At 45.0% G+C, this 17,133-nt stretch overlaps 1 protein-coding gene across 1 annotated transcript; it reads right to left on the reverse strand.

Moving 5' to 3' along the window:
* Positions 1-2,068: 2,068 nt before the first annotated feature.
* Positions 2,069-6,682, reverse strand: LOC125757183 (eclosion hormone-like). Its single transcript, XM_049412479.1, has 2 exons — positions 6,571-6,682; positions 2,069-2,240 (listed from the first exon to the last, which is right to left on the reverse strand). Exons 1-2 carry the CDS (start codon positions 6,678-6,680, stop codon positions 2,096-2,098), a joined length of 255 nt encoding a protein of 84 aa, XP_049268436.1. The 5' UTR covers positions 6,681-6,682; the 3' UTR covers positions 2,069-2,095.
* Positions 6,683-17,133: the final 10,451 nt, after the last annotated feature.

Here is a 17,133-nt window from a genome sequence, read left to right on the forward strand (position 1 = left end):
CGTCCAAGAGATCAGGAGAGAATGTGAAAACAATGCGTTATTATCCGCAGTCTGCAGCCACAAAACCATCACATATCTTCGTCACGTTGTCAAGACCTCCATTGTATTCTTCATTCTGCAATTCATCTTCATACCAGACACAGCGTTGAAACCTTATTCTAAGGTTTGCGAAAGTGTGTGAGTCAAAACAAACAAACTCGTTTTACTTCAGTTTTTTTCATTATTTTGTTTTTATTGACAACACGATACAAACACTATAGGCGAAAATCCTTTACAGCCACTTCGAAAGCGTTCAATATGGAAACAGTCACAACAGCGTTCTATACTGAGGCGCACGGAGTGAAAATTTCGTTTCCTTTGCAATTTAACTCGCGAAAGTATACCGAGCGATAAAGAAGCAAAACGCAGTTATAAACTCACGCTGTCTTATATTGTTAGTTCACTTATCAGTCAAGGTATCACAGCGAACATGCATTGAGAAGTCCATTTATAGCAACACACCCATAACGAAGCGGTGTTATACCACGAGCCAGCGCTGCATGCTAAAAACGGGCAGATCCCTTGTTGAGCCAAAGCAAATTGCTATTCTGTTAATAAGGGCGTTAAGAAAAGGTTTTACACATGTTTGCGAAAAAACTGAGAAGCAATGCTGGCGTGAATAAATTATATCACAGTTTAATGAAGTACTAAACTTTCACAAATGTTGAAGTGACTAGAATCATGTGCACGACAGCGATTATTTCACATGTATACGATATATAACGGACCCACCAGAACGAAAGCAAAGCACTGTTATGCTCGTCACCTATATCAGTTTGGCCATGCTTTTTTTTATTCTTATCACTAACGCTTCGATATGAGATCTCTGCGCCACGTTACCTGAAGCAAGTAACGACCGCATATTTCAAGTACGAGCATTAGGAAAGTGGTAAGTTGCGAAGCCCATAATACTGCAAATCCCATTACATCCACATACAATTATACGAGAAGCAAGCGCATGGCGGGAGGGCTGGTGAAACAGTCATAAACAATTTTTAATCATGGCACGCTGAGAACTGAAATGAGATCCAGTGCAAACCGTGAATAATTTACAGCGCAGAATGGTTTTATGTTAGAAAGCGTAATTCTAAAACTCGGCACTAGTTTTTTACCGGAACTCACGTGGCGTATTGCTGCGACGACTTGCGGTACTACAGGAAACGGCATAACACGACATTGCAAAATACAATGCCGACTTAATGGAAGGACGCTGTCCAAAATATGACTGAGAAAACGAAACATCTTGATGGAAACTTACGCTAGATCTAATGTAGCTTCTATGTCCCCGTTACAACCCATACCTCTTACGTGACAAGAGACTCCGTTTGATTCAGTTGTGCTTTCTTTTCTATTGAAGTACAATGCAGTTCTCTATTTCGCTAATAAATTATTGACTCGCACCTGCTGCAGTATGCTGCATCACGGGGTACATGAAATTCAAGATGGCGTCGCCAACCGCGGTTTGCTGTCTCGTGGTTCTGCTGCTCAATGGGCTTCTGGAGACGATAAGTTGACTATAGCATTTCCCACGTGTATACCATTCCCCACTCCAGATTAATATTTCTGTTAGACGTCATTATAAGATGAAGTAGGTCGTTTCTCTTCCCGCAAGGGGGTCTACAAAATTCGAAAAATATGTGCTCTTGATGGGTACTTCTTGTTTTTCTTTTCTTTTCTTAGGGAAAAGGTTGTCTTTTTGCCCAAGTACCTGCCTATGTGGCAGTTTGTTAACGTTACGGCCACACCTACGCCTCTCCTTGGTTGAAAAACAAAAAGCCGCCATAATTCAAGCAGACCTATCTTGATTGGCACAGATACTGTGTTCATAATATGCAGCCAGTTAAACTGCCTTAATGGCTTTTAAGCGACTGCGAGGTAATTATTGAAAGAGCAATCTCCCTTGCAAAGGGACACAAATAAAAATACGAGGTTGCTTGAAATACGCCGCTACATCCTCGCAGAGGCAAGCATGCGTGTGCCGGATGGAATGCCTCGGCAGCTGGGCTTCTCGCAGCTTTGTTTCCCCGGCTTCGGCAATTGGAAGCAGCCGGCATTTTCATGGCTTTCGGCGCAAGTACTTGATTATGGTGTCGGCGATGTCGCAGTCTGGCTGGATGTAGCCTACGGTACTCACGCACTCCTCAGCGCACTTGCCGCCATCGAAGTACTCGCCGTACATTATTTTGCACTGGCCACAGTTCCTGCATGTTGAATGTGCACATTGAATAAAGCGTTTCCCGTAGACACGAAAGCAAGACCACGCACGCTTAAGCAAAGAAAGCTGCACAAATCGTCAGAAGAAGATAAGGAGGCTACAGCCATGCACTCTTAATCAGGCCCCGCTTAAAGGGCTAGATATAGCCAGGAAACCGGACATTTTTCGTCTGGTTTCCTGGATATAGTTCACAGCTCGAGCGCGCACGGCATGTTCAAGCGTTCATTATTAACCACTCGCAACGGTCACATCGGGCTCATAGTTCATAAGAAACGTAGATGTGGTAATGTTTTTTTTTACATTAAAGATGCACGAGACCATCGTACCGAAAAGCTTCTGTGTATAAAGCTCTTTCATTTAATTGCCTCAAGACGGTGCGAAAGAAGCGTGAAGCTGGCTGCATGCGGCGTAGGTAAAAACATCATTGCGATAGGAATTACATGGACAGTCTCGGCTGGTTTTTGCCGCCGCCGTCATGCACCGTATTTGTATTAGTATATATATATATATATATATATATATATATATATATATATATATATATGTCTCAAAGAAAAATAATTCAGAAAAATGCTTCCGAAACGCGGAATCGAACCCGCGACCTCTCTATCCGTAGCGCGTGGCGCTAACCAATACGCCACAAAGCACAGATAGTTCAGGTAGCTAACGGCGAGAGTTATATACACACCCTTTACCGCTGGAAGGACTCAGAGACGGCAGGCGCTTATAAGCGTTTCTTCATTACCAGCGAGATGGCGCGAGGAGCGCAATGGGCGCATTTAAAAGTCGTCGGCCAGCTCGCTCGCTTCTTTTAATATTTGCGCAGGGAGAACCTTGCATGTCCTTCCGCTGTCTGCTGGCGTGGTATACTTGCTGCCGGAGGGCAGATGTTTTTGCAGCGTAGCAGCGCGTCCATCACGGGCCGTTTTCTTGCTATCGCATTCATTGCTTCGCCCTTGCGGCGAAACTGTGACTTTTTATAGGTAGAAAGCTACGTGGATAGAAATGTGAAGGAGAAGTACACACGTGGCATGAACAGATGTCGTGTGCTAAACGTTACGCTATAACTAAAAACAACGAAAGAAAGAACATTGTAAATGTCGTCGCAAGACAGTAACAATAACAATGAAACAGCAATAAATAAAAAATTATTATCTAAGCCCTACCTTTATACATGATCTGCTCTAACAAGAACGGTAAACACGGTATAAAATTTTTAAACAAAAATTAAAGCCAGTTCCAGGCCAGTGCAGTGTGTGTAAACAGCGGAGATGGCAAACAAGCGCCACCACCTGGCGATTGCGTCAGAATGCAAAGAAACGCCAGGCCTGCGCGGAACCCGCAGCACAGTCACAGCAAAAGCTGGAAGAATGGCCTTTCTATAGAGCCCGTTGTAGACTCCCTTGAGGCAACTAATACAAGCACACATGCAAGGTATCCACAACACCATAAATCATAATTTTTGTGAAGTAAGGAAGCACCCGCTATGCCATTATTCGTCTTTATGCGGATGAGCGAAATACCCGCTACACATCTGTAAGGTATCATGTGCATTATGTTGACGCTGCATGTGGCTGATGACGATAAAGAATTATGGTCAAGCACTTTGCGGTGTTCATCGTAATATAATTGACAGCGCAGCGGGTTAAACACAGATAGAAAGAAGAAAAGGACTGCGCTGTCAATTATTTTACGATGAACATCCACCAACTAGCCCAACTCGCGATTCTGCTGCAGCACTTTGTGGTGGGCGCGAAGCATTAAACCCCACACTCGTTGCGCAATTAGCATTCTGTGACATCTGGTTGCTATTTTACTCTTCTCCCACGCTACATTACACATGTTAACGCGATTCGTTGCCCGACATGACGCCTGTATAGCGTCTCTTTGCCGCCTCTGCAGAGGGTCCGGGTTGAAATCCCATCCGATCCTGCATATTTTTTAGATGCGAAGTATCTTATGGCGGAGCTCAATCCGGTGGTGGTGGTGGTGTGCGACGTGACCACCCTTACTGCGCATGCGTGCACCCTCTCCACTCACCCTCACCCATCCCCCTCTCCACTTTTCCTCTCCCCTTTCCACCTCCACATTCCCTCTCCCCTCCTCCTCTATACATCCCCTCACCCCTCCCTCTTTCCACTCTTCTTCTGAAACAGGGGCTAGACATGCCGAGATTATCTCCATGCGCAACACCGCGATGATCAACAGCGCATGCGCGTCCCCTCCCCCTCTCTCTCCTGTCCTACGCTGCCCCTCTCTCGCACGCCTGCCGACCGCGTTCCCCGCTCGCCCTGTGAGAATTAAGAGCCAGGCTAGAGAGAAGACAAGACGCGCGTAGCGTTCCTCTTCGCGTTCCACGACGCGAGGTCGGTAGCATGCCCAAAGAACGCCAACGGAACGCGATCGTGCAAGTGCTCCAACTTCGGCTGGTGACTTGGGCGGAGGACGTCGCGGCTAGGCCGGCGCCCTCTAGTGGCATTGGCTAGGCACGGCCTGGACGCCACAACCGGCAGCCTGAAGGCCGCCCACAACGCTGCTTTTAAATTTTTTAAATGTATATTTTTTTACCTTTTGGCCTTCTCAAAAATAAAGTTTTTCACCACCACCAGTGCTCCGGCTTCGCATCGCCTCATGGTTCATGGTCCCCTTTAGCGGGAAATGGTGTAGTTTTATTTATTTCATTTTTTTCTTATTTCGCGCAATAGTGGTTATGGACACCGGCGGCGGCGGACAACTACCCCACTGCGTTGTGATCTGATAGTAGATTTCGCTGTAAAAACGCTCGTGTACCGCGCATGCAGTGCACGTTAAAGAGTTCAAGATGGTCAAAATGAGTCTGGATTCCCCCCACTGTATGGCGGGTCCCATAACAAGATTGCCGTTTGAATCATCGCTTGAGTTGGGAGTCGTCGACTGTTTGAGTACATCGTGTTGTCTTTCGTCCTCGTTTACTTTCCCCCGTTCATTTTACAGCGAAAGCTGTTATGAGATCATTTCACCGGGCGTTTTTGGCGCCGTAGTTGCCCGCCGCCGCCGCTGGTGTCCGTAACCAGTATCGCTCGAAATAAGAAAAAAAAACGATAAAAAAAACTCCTGGATGGAACGAGGTTCGAACCTGGGCCCTCTGCGAGGGAGCCCAGTATTCAACCTCTGAGCCATGTCGGTGCTTGAAACTGCTTTGCAAAAAGGTCCTATACAGGCTTCACGTCGGAAAGGAACCACATTAGCATATGCAATTAAGCGTGGTAGAAGAGTAAAATAAGCACCAAGCGTCGCACAACGCGAATTCTGTAACCAGGCTTCACACAATGCGAATAGCGCAACGAGTAGGTTGTTGAATGCTTCCAACCCATTACAAAGGGCTCTGCCATAATTCTTCATCGTCATCAGGCACAGCATCAACAAAGTGCGCATAATGCCTTACATGCGTTTAGCAGGTACCACGGCTCTCCGTAGAATGACGAAAAATGGCACAGTGCCTGGTGCGCTACTTCTCAAAAATTACAATAATTTATAGCGTAGTGGGTACCTCGCAAGTGCACTTATATTGGTTGCCAAGGAAGCCCATAAGCCCATGATCCATTTCCTCGGGGTCTCAGTAAAATTACAATGATTTAGAGCGTAGTGGGTTCCTCGCAAGTGCACTTGTATTGGTTGTCAAGGAAGCCCATAAGCGCATGATCCATTTCCTCGGGGACTCAGTAAAGTTCTTGCCCCCCCCCCCCCCCCGTCTCTCTCCCACGTCAACGTATGTTATACAGCATTACGGGAGAGGGAAATAGCGACCGGGCGTCACCCAATGCAAATTACATAACTGGTGGGCCGTTTAAAGCTTCATACCCATTACGAAGGGCTGAGCCATCGTCATCAGTCGTCGCGTCAACAAAGTGCACATAATGCCTTACAGACGTGTAGCTGGTGCCTCGCTTCTCCGCAGAATGACGAATAATGGCTTAGTAGGTGCTTCCCAACTTCACAAAAATTGTGATTTATGGCGTAGTGGGTACCTTTCTAGTGTACTTGTAGCCCCAAGAGAGCTTACAACGGGCTCTAGAAACGCCGCTCTTCCAGCTTTCGCTGTGACTGTGCTGCGGTTTCAACGCAGGCCTGGCGTTTTTTGACAGAATAGAACTGTGCGGACTGTTAGAACCTGTCGCTCTACGCAAATAAAGGAGCAAGGAAAGAAAGATGTATATTACATGTTACGACGAAATGAATAATGAAATGAGCAAGGGTAAGGTAGCGAATACATCAAGCAGAGCTGCGCATTCTATCTTCTTATATTTGCCGGGCATGAACATGGAATGGAATCTTACTCGATGCATATCATTGTGGCCTCGGGAAGGCGTGTGCTGATACGTGCCGCGACAAGGTGTACAACTGCAATGGCCACGCACGCCCAATTCAGCTGTGGTTTCCACGTCATTGGCTCCAAGTGGCGTCTGCAAGAGAGGCAAATAAATAAATAAATAAATAAATAAATAAACAAATAAATAAATAAATAAATAAATAAATAAATAAATGTCAAAACAAATAAGTTTTATAGCAGCGTTCAACTTCTTTTCTTCACCGTCGGATTGTGCTTGAAACATTACTAATAATTAAGTTCATTTGCGAAGTGATTCCCTATTCAGAACATGCAGCTCCACTGTGAAACCTGAGTAAATGCGTAGCACGGGCACCTGCAGCGACTCCCGTTGAGCTCTTGTTAGCGTCTGTCTATGAATTATCTCTCGCGGGAGTTCTAAACACGGGCGCCGGAGAAGCGCCGGTGGGAGGAGCAATCGCGCGCTCGGCGAGGTGACGGCGCCTTCTCTTGCTCGGCGCGAGTGTCAGCCGTATGTTTCCGAAGCATTTTTAGCAACTTTAAATTCATTATTGCGATTACTTCTTGGTTATTTCTGTTAATTATATTATTTTAGACCTTATTCGCTTATTTCAACGTGGTTTTGAGCATTGGTAGCCTTTTTTTTAGGCCTGTATTGACCACTTGATTTTGAGCGTGATCACGCTACATGAGATCTACGGATGGACGACAAGCCGTGCCCCTCAAGTGCTTATAATCTCATATGGCAATTATAATCTCATATGGCACGTATGCCTTGTATCCAATAATCTCGTATGAACATGTATGAATAATATGTGTCCTGGTATGATCACACCGAATTATTGGATATATGTCATGAGATTTTTCGATAGGGTAAACAGCATATTTCTGTGTGTACCTTTCTTTTTCGAGTGAAGAGCAAATGGACAATATCGCTGACGTAATCAATGGACGAACGTTGTGCCAACTTGGCGGGACTGTATATAAACTCAGCTCCCTAACTTACTATCGTCTTAGAGTGACAGTCCAGAACATACTATCGCTCAGGCTGACCACGTCGCCTTTCTGCAAGTAAACCTCTATCTCTCTCTATCTTTCGTCTCTCTGCGAATTATGCAGCAAAACAGTCCTAACATGACAGCTTTTATTTTATATTTTTATTTTATACTTCAAATGAAAGTCGTGTGTCTCTAAACCGTTTTAAAAGTAATCCTGGCGATCTTACGATGCCCGAAATAATTTATTTGCTAGCTGTTCGACAAACCAGTTTGGTTTTCGTTTCCCTGTAGGAGGGGTCCACGTGCCGACGTCACTATATACAGAAGGCGTTCAAGATTGAAGAACAACGCCGTACGTTTGGTCACTCGTTCCGGCTAACTCAGTCATTCGTTGAGCACGGAAATAAGAGCCGGGTATATCTTATCGTAGTTGATGCACCTCTGTAGAAATCCCATGGTGACATTCAGCAATGTAATTTGGCAAAGCATGCAACTTCGTTTATCTGCTGATTCGTCATTAAAGCGACACTAAAGAGAGACACGATTTTTCTCGTATTATTAAATTATACTCTTTTCAAAATATCAAAATCACCACGCTTGCCGCGGGAAGACGCTTGGTGAGTGAGAAAACGCTTAATAAGAAAATACGAGTGGCGACGCCACCTTGCAATCCCCACACCAATGACCGCGACACCATAGACGCTGTCGTCGTCCACTATAGGGCCTACGTAGTCTCTAATAGGTAAAAATATAGATTGTCTTCTGTGGGGGCCAGTGACTTAAAATTCCAAGTTTCAGAAAATTTCGTTCAGCCAATATCGCCAAAATGCGAAAAATGCACTTTGAAATCCGTGACATCACTCGCGGAGATTCCGGCGCGAAATTTAAAAACGAAACTTTGACATTGGTTTCAGCTTCTATTAATACTCCCATGATGGTGAAAGCAACGTCATTAGAGTTCTCAGAGTACAATTTATCGATGTAAACCGAGTCATTGATTCACTTTAGTATCCCTTTAAGGTGCCGAGGTTCGTTTCTACAGCACCAATATGAAACAGCCTCGCGAAAAGAGACATAACACACAAGAACACTTATTGAATCTGTAGGAAACATCCCTATACAGATTGTACGGAAGATCAAGCACGGAAAATGAGCTCAGATAGAAGTGACACCGTTGTTTCGATCCAAGCGTGTGCTTGTCTTGTGTGACACCATCAGCCAGAATCTCTCGCAGTACGCAAGACTTCTCACCTTCCTCCTCGTGTATGAATAGCGACACCGAGTCGACCGATCAACTGCAGGAGCATTGGGTGAAAATTGAGCTGAAAATGGGAGAACAAATGCCGTCTTCTGAACCGCTGATTTTCCTGCACAACTCGACGTGTCTTCGACGGCGAAAGAAATTGAAATCATACGGGTACAAGGAAAATGGTACCTTGTTGAGGATATACTGCAGGACATTTTCAAAAACCAGCGTTAACATTACGCAACGTGCGCTGCCAAGCAGAAAAGATAACAACCGAACTGCTCCAACTTAACCGTGAAACGCACCAAGGACGGCGGAGAAAGACGCATTCAGTACTTGGAACAAAAACGGCAAGCGTGAGTCAACAAGGAACAAACAAGGCGCTACGACGCTGACCATGGGCTGGACACCAGGGGCGTAGCCAGGGGGGGGGGCTTATGGGGCTTCAGCCCCCCCCGAAATTTTTCGTGCTCTCATACACCACCAACCAGCGGCGTCACCCGGGTGGTGGGATTTATTGGGCTTCAGCCTGATTATCATTTATTTAATTATTTATCTTTTTATGACCCTCAAAATGTTAGCAGAAGCAAGTTTGATATCGGGCTCTACACAGATGGCTCAAAAGTGGATGATGACACAAAACATCAACTGCTAGCTTCTCCTTGGATTCCTCCGCCATGCTATATGTTTAAGTCTATGAACGATTTTAAGCAGAAACGAATGTTTACGTGGCTTGGCTGGACAGGTACCGATGGCTTAGCTTCTCAGCGCTTCAAGAGGGTGCGTTTTGCCGAGTGTGTTTCCTTTTTAGCAGAAGTGAGATTGGCAAGGCTATATGTTTAAGTCTATGAACGATTTTAAGCAGAAACGAATGTTTACGTGGCTTGGCTGGACAGGTACCGATGGCTTAGCTTCTCAGCGCTTCAAGAGGGTGCGTTTTGCCGAGTGTGTTTCCTTTTTAGCAGAAGTGAGATTGGCAAGGGCCAACATGCGCGCACTAAGGCCCTCGTATCCAATCCATTTCAAAAGTGGAAGCACGCCCTCGAAGTCTTCGGTGCACATGAAGTCATTAAATATCACACTGACGCTCATCTGGTAGCCGATAGTTTTCTTCAAACCTTCTCAGGATGTGTGCCCAGTGTTGTTGATCAGCTGGACCATGGCAGGCAAATTCAAATAAGAGAGATCCGAAGGAAGTTACAGCCTATTGTTGAGACAGTTCTCTTTTGCGGGTGGCAAGGTGTGGCTCTCCGTGGACATAGAGACAGTGGTCCCATGGATTCAAGCATAGCCTCCTCTACAAATACAGGCAACTTCAAAGAGCTGCTTCGCATGCGCGCGGATTGTGGCGACACAGATAAAAAAAAAGCATTTGGAAAGTTGCCCAAATAAGGCCTCATATTTTAGTTTATATGTACAAAACCACATTATAGAAATCTCTGCTGCAATCATCAAGGAAAGCCTAGTCGCAAAAGTAAACGCTGCAGGCTGCTTCTCCGTACTTGCTGATGAAACGACGGATGTTGCGGGTATCGAGCAGCTTACTGTTTGTGCAAGGTACCTTAATAAGGATGCGAACGGAATCGAAGAAGTGTTCTTAGGCTTTGTGCCAATTCACGACCAAATGGCCGGGCCCTGGCCGACACCATCATAAGGCTCCTTATAGAAATGGGAATTAACATGCAGCATCTCCGTGGTCAAGGCTACGGTGGTGCAAGTTCGATGGCCGACAAAACGAATGGTGTTCAAGCTGCTGTCCGTGAGAAATATCCAGCCGCACTCTATGTATTCACTGCGCGTGTCACTCCCTTTATCTAGTTGTGTGTGCAGCATGCTCCATCACAGACATTCGAAACTGTTTTGGGACTCTGAAGGCGACGTCAGCCTTTTTCCGTAAATCTTCTAGCCGCTCACACGTTTTGCGAAAAGTGATAAGTTTGAGCTGTCCTGAGCCTACAAGGCAGCGCCTTTTGGAACTATGCGAAACGCGCTGGGCCGAGAAGCACGATGCAGTGCTTTCATTTGTGAGCCTCTTTCAGCCGTTGATCGCAGCACTAGAGGAGACTAAGTTTAACGGAAATGGCGAAAGTCCAGTGCAGGCAAACAGTCTAATGTTGGCACTCTTTTCACCAGCGTTCCTTGTAAGCCTGCATGTGACGGAACACGTGTTAGCACTGACTTTGCCTGTCAAATAAGCTGCAGACGAGGAGTATCGACATGAGCGCTGCCATTGACGACATAGAAGTGATACAGCAGACAATTGAAAGTGACCGCAAGAACACGAATGTTTCTTTCTCAAAAATATTTGCACAAATGCAGGCATTGGCAGAAAAACTGAATGTGGAGATCACCAGCCGTCGAGCCGGTGTCCGGAAGCAAAACCTTGGGAGCAATGCATTCGAAAGTGCGGAAGAATATTTTCGCAGAACCCTGTTCATTCCGTTCATGAACCACGTACTAGCCCAGTTAAACCAACGGTTCGAACAGCACAGGACACTTCTAAAGGACTTTTCATTAATTGTATCATCCGCAATACCACCAATGCAAGATGATCGGGAGAAAGGAGCAGAAAATCTCCTGACCGTTTTTGCGCATGACGTCGAAACGAGGGCTGGTTTTGGAGAACTGCGACTATGGTGGACAAAGTGGGCGAACAAAGCAGCAAACCAGAGCCCCGGTACAGGAACCGATGCCCTCTCTCATTGCGACAGCAGGTTCTGTGCGAATGTGTACAAGCTACTCCGGATTCTAGTCACCCTTCCAGTGACCACTGCCAGCGCAGAGGGAACGTTTTCAAGCATGAGGTTACTTAAGAACTACTTACGCTCCACGATGTCTGAGGAACGCATGGTTGGCCAGGCACTTCTGTACGCCCACAGAAATGTCGACATCAGCGTGTCGGAAGTCATTGACCGCTTCGCTAAGCTTCCTCGCCGGGTCAACGTTGTCCTTTGATACCGAGCAGGACAAAAATCAGCGCAAACGAAAGGAAAAGACACTACTGTTGCAGAGTTCAGGTCAATCAGCCCGTAATTCTGACGCAATATTATTGTTCACCACCTTTTAAAGCCGTGAGGATTTTGTACCTTTCAGCAGTTAACACTGTGACCTAATATAAACATAAGAATACGGGCATCAGGTGGACATTACCAGCCAATCGACAGCTTCACCTTGTTCACTGAGAGGTCGGCATACGCGGCGTTACCAAACAAATTCAACTATTGAGAAGCCGTACTAACAGCATTGTTTGTTACTTTCATTTGTCGTTTTTGTTCTTCATTGCTTTTTGAACTAGAAGCGGCAACCTTCCTTTAAATTGAGTGCACAATAGTGGTTCGCACTTTTAAAACAGTTTTGAAGTAGTTTCTTTCGTTATTTCTGCGCTCTTCCTTTATAGTTCTGTTTACATGGTGCGTCCGAGACAGCAGCTTGGCCCAATGACATATCAGTTGGCCATTATGTATAGTGATCATTGCTTAGTTCCGTTTATTGATTGTATATTTAAATGTACATTTGTGAAGTTTTGCGTAAGCATACTGCGCACTGTTTCCGGTGACTTATATTTTGCCCGTATTCGAGGTGTACTTTCCCATTCTTGCTTTTCCCTGGCCGCATCATTTGTGCAAAAAGATTAACATTTTGCGTAAACAATCTGCATTAAAATCCTGGTTATTTCGTGGACTTCATTTTTTTGTTATCGGGCACCTCTTCAGTTCAAAGCTGATGCAGTTCCGAAGTTTACGTGATATTTGCCGTACCTGTTACACACACACACAAACACAAATATTGAAAAGATTGAAGACAGTTATTCCTGGAAAGATTTTGCGGGCATGCCAACATAATATTTTTACGAAAAAACACATTTCTTACTCGTTCTTAACAGAGGGCAGCATTCAAGAAGTGATTTGCAGCATCTAATACAAGTTGTCACTGGTAATACATGGTAATGGTAATACCAGTGACAATGTATGTACATGGTAATACATGTACATACCCACGCCGCTTTTGGAAAATTATGAAACCGGACGACAAAACCACAGTCTCTCTTTGTGACACTTCTGGATCCCCCGTTGCCGACTGCGACGTTCCATCCGTCAACTCTGCATTTTGTTCAGTCTTTACTAACGAACCTAACAACGAACTTCCTGATTTTCCGCATTTTGCTTTTCCGCCAATGCTAAAGATTACATTCAATTCAGAGGGAATTGTAAAAGTTATTAACCAATTAAAGAACTCTTCGTCATGCGGTATAGATGGCATAAACGCCAAAATTCTGAAAAATACTAAACATGTATGTAGTTCCATATTGTCAATCATTTTTCAGCAGTCACCCGACACAGGTGAAGTCCCATTAGACTGGAGAGTTGGGAAGGTCTTTCCGTTCTTCAAGAAAGGTGACCGCTCATTTGCACGTTACTACCGACCAATCTCGCTCACTAGTGTTTGTTCAAAGATCATGGAACACGTCATCTTTTCTCATGTTGCTACATTTTTATCATCCGTAAACTTCTTTCACCCAAACCAACATGGCTTTCGTAAAGATCACTCATGCGAGACCCAACTAACATTATTCCTGCACGACATTCACCTTCATATGGACCGTAACATCCCAATTGACACACTGTTCTTAGATTTTGAAAAAAGCCTTCGATATGGTACCTCACTCCCGTCTCCTTCAAAAAACCTCACGTCTAAACCTTCATCGGCATGTTTTTAACTGGATTAAAGCATTCCTAACAAACCGTAAACAATTCGTGCATGTGAATGATCACTCCTCCGACCTCTCGCATGTCTTGTCCAGCGTGCCCCAGGGTATCGTCCTAGGGCCTCTTTTATTCCTAATATACATTAACGATATTCCGCTTTCTGTTGAATCTAACATCCGTCTTTTTGCTGATGATTGTGTCCTCTACCGCCCTATAAATAACCCCACTGATGTCTCCTCTATATACAGCATGACCTCTCACGCATTCAGCAGTGGTGTACCACCTGGTTGATGTCCCTTAATGCGAAAAAAAACATTACTAATTTCTTTCCATCGTCGCCGAAACCACACGCCGGCTACTTACACAATCAGCAACTGTCATATAGCTGCTACTGACTCGATTAAATACCTGCGTGTCCATCTTTCGAGTAACCTATCTTGGGGCGACCATATAAATCACATAATTCACTCCGATAACCGCGCTCTCGGGTACACACGCCGTAACATTTCCATGACACCACCTTCCGTTAAACTACTCGCTTATAACACCATTGTCAGACCAAAACTTGAGTATGCAGCTGCTGTCTTTGACCCCCACCAAACTAATCATATCGAAATACTTGAGTCAGTACAGAACCGAGCAACCAGATTCATTGTTTCAGATTATTCCCGCTACTCGAGCGTCTCCGCCCTCAAATCCCAGTTAAATCTTTCTACCCTCGCTCTTCGTCGTCGTATTGCACGTCTCTGCCTTTTTCACAGATTCTTTTATTCAACCCCGCGTGACAACCACCTCATCCAGCCGGTCCATCGAGGTCATCGCACAAGTCATCCAAATGCTGTGATTCCGCCATGTGCCCACACCACCTCATTTCAGCAGCCCTTCTTTTTGCGCACCACCCGAGACTGGAATGACCTTCCGAACGAAGCAGCAGTCATCCGCGATTTTGCGCGCTTCAAAAATGCCATCCAGGAAGCAGACTCAACCACATCCTAACATACACCTTCATCGATACCGCCATTTTATGACGCCCACCCCTCATGTAAAGTCCCATATGGGACCTTTGAGGATATAATAAATAAATAATAAATAAATAAATAAATAATAAATAAATAAATAATAAATAAATAAATAAATAAATAAATAAATAAATAAATAAATAAATAAATGTTATTCATATACTTAGTCGTTCTAAAAATTCAATGAGGAGGTCGCGCTGCAACGTGAGCCCCCCCCGAACAAAATTCCTGGCTACGCCACTGCTGGACACGTCACTCGCTTGCGGCGTTAAATACGCGACCTCTATGCTTTCTTTATTTTTATTGCGTCCCGTTTTATTTTATTTTCCGCACCGTACCGCCACAACAGACGAGGCGCCCATGTAGATGACGCTATCTGTATGCGCTCCTCCTTCCGTTGGACTCGTGGAAAAATACTGAAGCGCATTGGCAACCATCACAACGTTTATACCACTCCATTCCCCAGGCCTTAATTGCAGGGCGCGTGTAGACTTCACCTCAGCTTACTCCGGGTCACGCTAAGGCCAATAAAAGGCGGTGTTTACGCTACAACTGGACAGCCTCTTCAAGCAGTATTTGCTACAACAATACCAATATCCAATAAATATGACGAGTCATTAAGTGGCTATACCGTGTTATACGCTCTCCTGCTCTGCACAAGGTCAGGGGCGCGATTCTTCGATACGGCTGTCGCGTGCATCGCCAAAATCGACGGTGACTAGCAGAACACGTCTGTCTGCTGAGGCGTGGTTGGATACTAAAGCCGAGCTGTAACCGTACACAAGTACTCAACGCACCCTTTGCAGCCTTGCGCTGTATGTACGCACGGAGTTCGTGATAACCTATCCTTATTGCACAACTTTTAGAACGACAAGCGTTCGCTTGCGTCATAGGAATCCCTCCCCTCCAAAGCATTTACACTTTGTGTCGATACTGAGCACCAAGCTGCAGGGTTTACAGCATTAGGCCAATTAGTGCGTTCGCCTGTCAAAAGTGTTGTAACTGCATAAAACGTAACATCGAAGGGTCTATATGATAACGATTTCTTTAAGAGGAGAGTTAAGGAAAACGCGGCCAGTATAAACTTTGAAAAGCGTTTTGTTTTCTCGATAACTTCTTGGTATGAGACTGATTACCACACGGGAAAGCCAAGACCAAACTTCATTTTTTTGTAACTCGCGCCAACACACATACATAGATTTTATATATATATATATATATATATATATATATATCTGTGTGTGTGTGTGTGTGTGTGTGTGTGTGTGTGTGTGTGTGTGTGTGTGTGTGTGTGTGTGTGTGTGTGTGTGTGTGTGTGTGTGTGTGTGTGTGTGTGTGTGTCATCGTCGTTGCATCACAGACTGCATAGTAGCTTGCCACTGAAGTTGAAGTAATAGTTCTCGAAACTTCTGACGGTAACGGGTATACCTCTCATTCTTCCATCTCTCCAGGCTTATGCAATACCTCGTCTTGTTGGTTTCACACAAGCGATAGTTTATTAACTTTATCTTTAGCCTTCCCTTGTCCCTGTTAGGGTCTACGTGTCTTAACAGTAAGCGAGTACATGCGTTACTACTTGTGCCTTCCAACCATGGTTATTGTAAATTTCGTATGCTGGCGGTAATAAAAAAAAGCAAAAAAATTTGCGGGAGGTCTGCACTAAGTCGTGCGAAGCTTGGCACATCGAAGCTGGTCGATCCTCAAGTCTACTGGCTAACGCGGGTTACCCTATTTACTCGAATTTAGGCCGGCCCCGATTCTAAGCCGACCCCCGAAATTCGCAAGGCCAGAAAAAAACAACTTAATCATTGTACTCGAATGTATACTCGAATCTAAGCCGACCCCCCACTTTCGCACATCGTTTTTTCGAAAAAAAAAAAAAAAACATCGGCTTAGATTCGAATAAATACGGTACTTTATTTCTACATCTTTCTCTCTCTTTCTCTTTAGTTCTTTATCTCCCTTTCTTTGATTCTCTATCTTTCTCTGGTTACTTTCTTTCTATCTTTTTTTTCTGTCTTTCTTTAGTTCGTTCTCTTTCTTTCTTTGATTCTCTGTTTTTCTTAATTCCCTTTCTTTATGTCGATTCCTCTCTCTATCTGTCTTTTTATGCTATATGTTTCTTTCTTCGTTTGATTCTCTGCCTTTCTTCCCTTTCTTTCTTTTTCTTTCTATTTATGTTTTTATTTGCCTTCTTCCTTTTTAGTGGACCAGCGGTGAGTGGTGGGATTTGCCTAATTTCTGTGGCACACACCCGTTCATGATGATGACAGTTTTTTTCTGGTCGTCCGTTTTACCTCGAGCTTTAACGCTTTCGCTGTTTAAAAAAGCAAGCAAGCAAACGCAGTAACTTGGTTTCAACTGTTCCCTCTTTCTGCGTTCCCACTCAATGGTGAGCGGCAGCGCGCTTCGCCTTCCATGGACCGGCGAAATGAGAGCACTTCGAGTACGCAGAGCACGCGCGCAACGCCGCTGCCCGCCCTCGGCCTCGATATGGAGCCCCGCTCGGAAAGAGAAACCGATCGCTTGTCAACGACATGAAATTGGAGTGAGCGCTGTCCACATAACGACGGACCAAAAGGT

This window comes from Rhipicephalus sanguineus, chromosome 2 (genome assembly GCF_013339695.2).
Source record: "Rhipicephalus sanguineus isolate Rsan-2018 chromosome 2, BIME_Rsan_1.4, whole genome shotgun sequence".
Classification (NCBI taxonomy): Eukaryota; Metazoa; Arthropoda; class Arachnida; order Ixodida; family Ixodidae; genus Rhipicephalus; species Rhipicephalus sanguineus.

Bases quoted from the DNA above. Each gene is read 5' to 3' on its own strand.
- LOC125757183 (XM_049412479.1), bottom strand. From the start codon at position 6,680: ATGACGTGGAAACCACAGCTGAATTGGGCGTGCGTGGCCATTGCAGTT. The intron at 2,241-6,570 runs GTAAGATTCCAT...TTCAACATGCAG, and splicing joins GCCACAATGATATGCATCGA to GAACTGTGGCCAGTGCAAAA.